At 40.8% G+C, this 10,081-nt stretch overlaps 1 protein-coding gene across 2 annotated transcripts; it reads right to left on the bottom strand.

Annotated features, from left to right (window-relative positions):
- Positions 1-5,659: 5,659 nt before the first annotated feature.
- Positions 5,660-9,706, bottom strand: sp7 (Sp7 transcription factor). Of its 2 annotated transcripts, none has more exons than XM_041980713.1 (2): positions 9,608-9,706; positions 5,660-8,341 (listed from the first exon to the last, which is right to left on the bottom strand). In XM_041980713.1, the coding sequence occupies exons 1-2, from the start codon at positions 9,641-9,643 to the stop codon at positions 6,992-6,994; spliced, it is 1,386 nt and encodes a 461-aa protein (XP_041836647.1). In that variant the 5' UTR covers positions 9,644-9,706; the 3' UTR covers positions 5,660-6,991. The 2 variants fall into 2 exon arrangements, with proteins under 2 accessions (XP_041836647.1, XP_041836648.1); XM_041980714.1 differs by having other exon boundaries at positions 9,623-9,706.
- Between the last annotated feature and the right edge of the window lie 375 nt (positions 9,707-10,081).

Here is a 10,081-nt window from a genome sequence, read left to right as displayed (position 1 = left end):
GCATCAGTGTGTCAGTGTGGATAAGCCCTTTTTGCCAAATGCAACACTGAGTGAACTGGCCACGGCAGTGAGTAAAGCTGTCTCCCATTTGAACTCACAAACCTACAATCGGACCAACAAGATTAATCTGTGACCAGAGAGTACTCCTCCTACTCATTACTCATAGTCTCAGCGTTGATTTGAATTCATTTGTCGTCTGTAGGCCTTAATTTATTGGCCTATAACGTGATAATGTAAGTGTTTTTATTGAGCTGGCGGTTAAATCATTGACTGAATGAGATCAGACATGAATGCCGTCTTAGCAGTAGGCTATTACACAGACGGACACACACATCCACCAACACACTTTCCTTTTCCCTGTCTTGGCCTGGTGCATTAGCTTGTGTGGTTGTTTGGTTGCCAAGATCATCAGTAGATGTCTTCAAGCACAGAGTTGTATGCTCTTTTCCCCTCCTTCCACAATATGATGTGTTTCCTTTTTTGTGTGTGTTTTGATCCCTCTCCTGTGGCCAAGCTGTGCTGTGGTCAGGCGCGGGTTCGAGTGGCGCTCCTGTGTTATTTTTGGCAGCAGCAGTGGTTGGTGGCTGTTGAGGAGAGAGGAGACAGAAGGGGGGGGGGGGGGGGGGGGGGGGGGGGGGGGGGGGGGGGTAGCATGAAGACCAAAACCAAGGCTGTTTAAGGGATTTCTGTCTGAAGGAATTGCTTTGTAATGATCAGAGACTCATTATGGATGTGTGTGTGTGCCATCATGCATTCAAACACACACACACATACACACACACAAACACACACACTCAGAAAAGACCTGCTTAAGACGTGAAATTCTTACTTTTTTTTAAAAATAAAATTTACATCCCTAACTGGCATGAAGTTGATTTTTTCCGTTCTTGTCACATGGAAACTATTTCTTGTTTGTCAACCACTTTGTTAAGGCTTTCTCCCCTCTGCTGGAGTGAGACTAAGACACGCTGCCTGCTCAGGCAACATGCAGTGTCAGACACTGACGCTCCTCCCACTACATCTCTGAAAAGACCATTTGAGAAAGATTTTCTCTAACTCTTTTCTTGGCTATAGATCAAGAGAACATTATTACTCTGCTTTATTTATTTATATATTGTGGTGGTAGTGTGTATAAATGTATGTGTGTATGTATGTATGTGTGTGAGTGATATGTAATTGTGTATGTGTGTGAACCCACAAAGATATTTCAATTTCTTCAGAATATTAAATAAACATGCAGCAGCAGCTTTAGTGAAGCACTGCCTGCCAGTGGGTTTTGGGTTGGATGGGTGGCGGTGCTGGTGGTGAAGGGGGAGAGGGGTTTTGTGGCCATGGCTCTGGGGGGGTGAGGCAACTCATGGTCAGGGCCCCCACCGGACACACTGGCGCCTCGCGCTGGAGGACTTCTGAACCACCACACTCCTCCACCAAAACCCTGCCAACCCTGGCTCCCTGCTCCCGCTTCCAACGCAAATCACTCACTTCTTTTTCTGGATTTTGTCTCTCCCTCTTTTCTCCCTTCTTCCTCCCTGACCGTCTTTTCCTTCTTCAGTTTCCTCATTCTGTTGATCCTGATCCAGATTCATTTGCTATTTGGCTTTGCTCTTCTTCTCACTTACCCCTGAGCTGTTAGTGGCAGGACTCTCTGACTGTGTTGTCTCCACCTTTTTCTCCTGATGATTTTATGTTTATTGCACCTTTACCACTCTGTCATTTCATTTAAATCTTATCACTTCAAGTGTTCCAAAGGAAATTATCTGTGGCTTGAAATGAAATAAAAGCAAAAACGAAAACAAAAATGGTTTGGGCTGCATGTCAGTCAGAATACCATCAAGATAGCAGGCATTTTAAAAGGAAAGAACACTTTAATGGTGCTTTAGATATATGTAAAGCTATTAGGCTATTATGGGCCATCAATTTTCTGCGTGGTTTTCCAACTCCATTTTTAAAAGATATCGGACTACTTGCCTTGTGAGAGACAAAAACTTTCCATTGTGGTGAAAAAAGAGTATACAATGCCAGCTGCACTAAAAGTGCCTTTACTATAGCCTACATTATGTTAAGTTACCTGAAATCTGTATGTAAAAACATATCTATTTCATAAATGCAACAGGATGAAAAATACATGATCAATAACAAATGATGAAATGATAGCAAATGAAAACAAAGAGCCAAAGTGTTTTCTTTGCTCAGGCATCTTTAGTAAATGTGGTTTTACAAAGAATCCTAACTGCACCTCCTATTGTGTATAATTGAATTATGGATGTCAAACATCCTAAGGAGAGCAGATATGTCTTTACGTGTCACACATGCAATTTTCTTAACCTAATTTTCCCCTGGAAGCAATTTGTCATCCGGAGGCCATTAAATGGGAAGCATATTATCTTTTTAAAGGGGCACAGATTCACCCACAAAACCTCCCACAGTTCCTATAAACAAAATGGTCTCATTTAGCGGTGCACTGGGCAGCAGAGGACGACTCTTTCTAAACTTCAAAGGCAATTTTCAGTGTAGATAATACTATAATATGATATGATAGCAGATGGACGTATGACAGCACCCCAGGTTTGATGACGCAACATATGGAGGGACTACTTTATATTTTAAAAGTTATGATAGCAGAAACTCAATCACTAATGATTTAGACTGTGAAGTTAGGAAGGATGTTATGCAATAGAACATTCGCATTGCCACAACGTGAATGGAGTTTAGCACAAGCATTTACTTCCAAACCATTTGCTAACATAAATCTCCAAATAAACAGGTCTCCTCCTAACGGTTTAGAAACTGTTCTGTAGGAGGTTTAAACCCATGTTGGATGACCTATTTGCACTGTGACCTGCTATGTCAATATTTCTGAGTCTGTAGTGGTGGTGCTGACAATGGCAGTAGCAGAAAGGAGCGCAGGAAAGGTGACAAAGTTATTTACTTTATTTATAAAATTTATGAGCAAATATTATAGCTTTTTCTGCTTTGTTTTGTTTGCGCAAATCTGTTTTCGAAACAGGTGGTTTGAAACTTCCTTGTGCACCTTCAACTTTACTGTAGCATATCACATGTGAACAAACAAACACACACACACACACACACACCACACACACATACATAGAGATTATTATCAAGCATTCTTATTTTTATGCATTTTCTCTTGATTCTCACTTATTTTTACTCCTTTGCTTGATGTTGTGTTGTCTGTCATTTAATGTAGAATATATTAAAGATAAAATGTATACACATACACACACACACACACACATATATAATTATATGTGTGTGTGTGTGTGTGTGTGTGTTTCTAGTGCTGAAATGAGGGGAAATGCACAAAGGCACTTAGTGGCTCATCTATTTTGTGACATGCATGCCGCTTCCTCTCCTGACATGTAAATGAGGGTTACAAATGATTAGAACAACACATTTAAAGTGCATCTGCAAAACAGATTTACCATTTTACCTCTTGCCCTCTCTTATCTGTAGTTTTCCTCTTATACCTTTGTTTTATTTAGCCTGACCCCTTCTGTTCTCCAGGTCATGTTATGGTTCTTTCCAGTCAGTTTACCTTTCCCTTCTGCCAGAAAAGCATTATCTTGTTTTTACTTAAAGCCTGACTGCTGAGCCTCTGGGCATGTTGACATTCCTTAGCCCCCCTGCCCCAACTCTGTCACAGAAACCCAGTCACACCTGCAAACACCTGTGCTGTGCTTTTGTTCGTCCCATGCCTCCCACGGTCTCTCCACCTTGCACACAGTGGAGGGGAGAAGTAGGAATCATGCCTATGGCTATTTCAAAGCATGGTTAATTGTTTTACTTGACTACTCAGTTAGGACCAGATAATAGCAGGAATAGTAGGTAATTAGCATTTTGTTCATGATGGGGTCTTATTCTAAAGAGTTTCAGTCTGAGTCTCTCTGAGGACTAACTCATAAAGAACAAATTTTATGCAACTCATCAAGTCTTAGATCTTTACTTAAACACAGCATGAGACAATGTTTTAAAGTTTCTCATCTATGTTGGACTGTAAATAAGATGTATGGTGGTTTGAACCGGTGGGTGTGGGATCTTCTGGAATAACCTTTTTGTTCCTATTAAGACTGCAGTGATTCAGTTTTGTACATGTAGTAAATGGGCACTTGCAAACCATATGGAACAGATTGTCCGGTTTCTCCTTTTGCCTCTATGTGTCACTGCATGTATATTTTCTTTTTATGGCCTTATTTGGAACAACACTTAATGTTTCCTGGCTTTCTAAATAATAAAAAGTAAAAATAAAGTTAAGGTTACAGTATACCACACCACTGCAGAAGGAGTGTATTTTTAAAAAAGCTGAAAATACCAGTAGCAGAGGATTTAAAAGCCACTGACCATCTTCTTAACCCCACCCCCCGCCACCCCATCCCTCCCCCCACCCTTACTCACTGGTCTGACACACCCAACCCATACCCCATTCCCCATGTTTGTCTTTTATGTTGTGGACTCGACCTTGCGCCCACTTCAGACCACCATAAACATGTTGGTCCCTGATGACAGAGTCGGCCCCGGGAAGTTTTATATAAATTGACCTCAACTACAGCTCATTAGAAGCCCTAAATTGGAACCATGCAGCCTGGGAAGTGTAAATGCTACAACAGCAGAGTTGGGAGCTTCAGGGGGGTTCCAGCTGCATAGGTCTTCTCTTCACTTCTGTGATTTAGAAACTGTATTGTTTTTGTTTTGTCTCCCTTTGCAGATTTATTTTTTTTGCTAGGTAAAATAATGGAAATTTTCACCTAATTTTCACTTACATTAGCCAAGAACCTTAGCTTTGCCTCATGTGCCAGCTTCCCTTGACAACCTGTTACATCACCTGTTTTTTGTATAGCTATTAATGTATCTTGTAATACTCTTTGAGTAAATCTGGTGCAACTCCGCTGGACAATGTTTCTGTTTAAGGGCTCATTTGGTCTTTCCTGAGGCTATCTTACTTGCAGTGCAGCATGGGAAGTCCTCCCTCTTTAGGTATTTTTATTAGTCTGGAAAGGCCTGACAGGAGCATGGACAGAAGGACATGGAAGCGCTACTTGTTGTGATTGTTAACCCTTTCAGAAACACAAAGGAATTCAATGTATAAAGGCACAATCTTTTAGACGTAGCCAATTTTTGGCTCGGCTTCTTTGCAGAATTTGCATCTCCACGTCGCCTCTCTCATCCTGAGTCCAGCCTTAATCTGGGCCTTTTGTTTGACCACCTCCCTCCATAAACAATGCAACCACATCTCCCCTGTCCTAATCTCTTCTTCTCCTCTCTCCTGACTCTGCTGGAGCATCGCTCTCAGTAATTATCCCTCTCAAGCTGGAGAGTGGAGTAATTGTCTTGAGCGTAACTACAGTGGCTCTCTGAAAGGGGGTCATTGTGTGGAGTTAAGACCTCAATTCAGTAACTGGCTTTGTTTGTGCTGTAAAAGATAATGAAAGTATTTGCTTGGCCACAGTGAGGTAGAATGATATGAAAATAAGGCGAGTGAACAAGGGGATTGAGATGCTGCTCATAAGAGGGAAGTTCATGCCCGAGGAGCGACTGCTGCTCATTTCTTTGATCTTAAAATCAAGCTGTCATCTCAGAATGCCTCTGAGTAGAGAAATAACATCTACAAAGAAAATGCTTTTTGAAATAATCTTTACTCTTGATAGCACCAAAATGTTCACAATTCCATGCCATAAACCTTACAATTTGTTTCCCTTAAAGTATTTTAATGATTCATCACTATTTACAGTTTCATTTCCACTCATTTCACAAGTCAGCAAACAGTGGCAGCTCATGCATACCATCATGAGGAAATAAAGCACTTATGATTATGTTGCTGCTATCATGTGTTCTGTTTCATGGTGAAAAGTTACACAAAAACATAGAAACTCATAAAAAAAGGTAGAAAAATAGTACACCTAACAAAATCTATATATTGTTATCAATATATAGTATATACATTTAAAAATTAGAAACCACTTACTAATTTTGTCAGGTGTAAAAGAATTCACAATTAAAAGATTATACAATTTTGTTTAAGCTTTAAGATCTATAAATAAAACTTTGAAAACATACTTCCTAAACTCCACCTAATAACTAATAAATAAGAAAAAAAAAGTCTTTCCTTTTGGCCAACTTTAACCATTGCTTTATGTTTGTAGAATATTTCCTGCAGGGTGCAAGATAATCTTTCATGTGCATAATTTAAGACATAAATTAGATTAATAAAGTAAATATGAAATTAAATTAAACATAATAAGTAGAAAACAAAAGAGAAATGCAATATATCTTTTACATTAGAGAGTCTGACAATTACAAGCTGTAAAAAAACACTGTGTTGATTGTTTCAAGAATAATGAATAAGTATCAAAGTACAGCTGCAAATCAGTTTTTCTCCGGGCATGCAATGCTCCATCAACTCCGTCAACCCAACCATAGGTCTTGTTGTAAAACTTCGTTCCTTTTGCAGCCTCAGAGCTCTTTTCCTTCTGCTTTTGCAGATTAAATTTCCCCAGTGGTTTGTCTCATTTGAAAGGCAGAAAATGTGTGCAGTCTACAAAATGTGTGCATGAGCATGTTTACTTGTATGTGTGTCTGAACAGGCATAACTTTGTGGGTACCCTTGCATGCATGAATGCATTATATATGCTTGCGCATTTGCTCATAGTTATGTGCATGCAAATGTCCCCATGTGTGTGTAATATTTGTGCTCATATATGGCTTAGCTGTGTGTGTTTGTGCATGAAGTTGTTTGTATGTCTGCATATATTTGTGCTACTATGTTTGCAGGCTTGCTCTAGTTGTGTGTGGTCCAGAGATGAAATGATTGCTACATGTACCATATTCAGTCATTTATCATTATAAGTCTTCCCACACATTGTCTCATATCCTTTGTGTTTTTGAACTAAGAAAAAATTGTTAGAGTTTTCTAACTCCATGAAAAAAACATGCCTATAAAGTCAGAAAATATAATTGGATGGAAGACTTAAGGCAGTCAGATCTCCAACAATCCACTGCTGTTCTCTACTCCATTTGATTTGCCAGTCTTCTCATCTCCATTGGTGATTTGGTCAGGAACAGGATTGGCAGGTATAGAGCTGGAGTTGAGATCTGTGCTCTCTTCACTCCGAGGATCTGTATCACCTTCCACGGCTACAGCTTTACCCTGCAGTGCAGAGTCTGTGTGGGTCTTCTGATGCTTTGAGAGATGGTCACTGCGTGTGAAGCGCTTGTTGCACAGTAGACAAGTGAACTTCTTCTCCCGAGTGTGGGTGCGCACATGCCTCTCCAATTCATCAGAGCGGGTGAAACGCTTCCCGCAGAACAGCCAGTTGCAAACAAATGGTCGCTCGCCGGTGTGCCAACGCAGATGTGCTTTTAGGTGAGAGGCCTTGCCATACACCTTCCCGCAACCTGGGATGTGACAGCTGTGGACTGGTTTCTTCCGCAGGGATGCAGCTGAGGCTCCCAGTCTCTCCAGCTCCTGGCAGTTGGGGCAGTCACATGACGACCTGCTGGGAGTAGCCCCTCCACTGTATCCTCCTGATCCCCGGGCAGGCTTTAGGCCCATGGGACTCTCAATAAGCCCCGCACTTGGCACAGGCTTGGGCTTGTACATGTCCTGGGGCAGCATGTGCTGGGAAGGTTGGAGGAGATGTGATGAGGAGCCTAGTCCCACAGAGGGGTATGGAGCAGGGTTGAGTTGGGTAAAGTCGGTGCTGTAACTTGGCAGCTGTGGGCTAAGGGATGCCTGGGGTGCTACAGGCTGCAGAGAAGCCTGGAGACCTCCATCAGTTTGGGACTGAGTTGCTGACAGCCAGTTGGAATTGGGGTGCACATCCCACCAGGAGGATGTTGGATTAGCTGGAGCAGCAGTTATGCCTGGGTGGATCCCAGCCTTATACCAGGAGCCATAAGGATGTGTCATATCCAGTGAGGTATAGACACTGGTAAGACAGTCGGCCGTAGCATGGGCCTTGGACACTAAAAGGGACGGGTCCTGGGAGACTGAGGTCTGGAAGGAGTGGGAGAAAGGGTTATATTCTGTAGTATAGCCTCCGGCTGAATGAGGGGGGCTTCCAGTGGGAGTAAGCAGCCCACCTCCTCCGCCTCCTCCAGCTGTGGTGAACGAGCCAGTGTAGGAGTCCGTCAGGCCGGTGCTGTCTGTTGTTCGGCTGTTTTTAGCTGTCTGAAGGTCAGACGCCATAGTGTAGGGCTTCTTTACTGGAGTGATACTGGCTGTTTTACTGGGTGTAGCTGAATCCCTTACTGGGCTGGTGCTGCCAAACTTGTTACAGGTAGCAGTTAACATAGCCAGAGGACTGGAGCCATAGCGTGTGTCTTCCTGGGAAAGAGGAAACAAGGAGGAAAATGAGACTGTCTGCAAGAAATGGCTGCTTGCTGCTGCTTCTGTCAGTGTCAACTCTAATAAAAAACGTATGTCTGACTGCCACTTCTGGCTTTTCCTGCTTTCTCCATTTTCAGAGTGGTCAAGGCAGTTTCAAACAGTGGATTTCTGCTCTGCTCAGAAAAGAATTTATTCTCGAACTCTTTGTTAAGCTTAAACCCCTATTGGCAAGTTACTTTTAAATTTGTGTTTATATTGCTTTAAATTTACTTCCATCTGTTTAAAATATGTACACATATTATGTGTGTATGTACACACACACACACACACGTACACACATATGTATATATATATATATATATATATATATATATATATATTTTTTACCTACCATGTTTTAGACATACAAGGAACAAAAGCTGTGTAAACAGTACAATTCTCGCTAGCTTTCACCATGACATTGAAGATGTTTAAAAAATTATTGCAAATTGTGTTACTTCAAAAAAATCTATCCGTTTTTGTAATGCTTTTCCGATATTAAAAAAACAACGATAAAAAAAAGGAAATAAAAAAATTACTTTTGAACTAAAAATCGTTTATTCTCCTTTCACTAATATTATGCTTTTCTTTGTGACAGACAACTTACACCACATCATATCAAATTTCTGCATTTCTGAGTTTATATAACATAATTAAACTATTATATAATAATAAAGACAATTGTAAGCATTTTTACAAATCAGATGTAATTTTATTGCAGTGTATAACAAAATATTGGTTTAAAAAACACAACAAAGACAACTTTCTGAAATATTCTTCTAGCTTTTAAACATAAACCCTGATCTGATTGGCTTTGCTCTATTATATTTTAATACTACTCTCGCTGTCATTTTCATTTTTTGCACCCATAACCAAGGCAATCTTGTAGCCACAGGGAATAACTTCAATAAACATGTAACATAATGTTGTTTTTGCTCCTATGGAATTCCTGGAATAAATGCTATTCCCAGACTTTAACAAATATCAGCTGTAGTTAAAACGTAAGTTGTCATTTTGCTTTAAATATCTGAAATATTTGTTAATTGATAATGGCTATATATACTCATGAATAATTATGCTTCTTTTAGCATACATCAAATGCCTAACTAAAAAGGTAACCAAGTTTTCCCCACATCAAGAATGAATAATATTCACACAATGACAATAGTGCATGTCTGGCTAGTTTCAAAGAAAAGTAGAAGAAGAAAAAGTTAATTTACTTACAATTACATTCCCTACCTCCAGAATAGATGCGGCCATCCCTGAGAAACAAAATCCTTAAGAAGCTGTGGGGAGTGGGAGAGGCGCAGCTCTGAGTCCCGGGACAGTTTGGAAGGAGTCCTGCTCCAACGCGGGGAAGTGTTTTGAGGCACTGGGGGCCCGCCCCCTAATTATAGGCTGTGGGCTCTTTGAAGACTCGCTAAGAAGCAATAAAAACCCAAGGATGGGGGGGGGAATGGACGGAGATTGGTAGCTAAAACGAGGATATCCCACCTCCCCAAAAGGGTGTCGAATCATTTTTCAGTATGAACGCATGAATGGGTTACTCATCAATCACCATGTGGACGTTATTTCAATTTCTCTGGCCTTATTATGTTATTTTTCCACTAGGATTAGTCCTGTGGAGTCTGAAGGAAAAGATTACATTTAACATCATCCCTCAGAGATTTATCTGCTCGGATTTCTGCACTGCGTTTA

This window comes from Melanotaenia boesemani, chromosome 3 (assembly GCF_017639745.1).
Source record: "Melanotaenia boesemani isolate fMelBoe1 chromosome 3, fMelBoe1.pri, whole genome shotgun sequence".
NCBI classification, from domain to species: Eukaryota; Metazoa; Chordata; class Actinopteri; order Atheriniformes; family Melanotaeniidae; genus Melanotaenia; species Melanotaenia boesemani.
The sequence above is the reverse complement of the archived record's forward strand: the minus strand, read 5'-3'. Positions and strand labels throughout refer to the sequence as shown.

Coding starts and splice junctions, on each gene's coding strand:
- sp7 (XM_041980713.1), bottom strand. CDS start 9,643: ATGGCCGCATCTATTCTGGAGGTAGGGAATGTAATT. Junction 8,342..9,607: donor TGGAGGTAGGGAATGTAATT/GTAAGTAAATTA, acceptor CCTCTTTCCCAG/GAAGACACACGCTATGGCTC.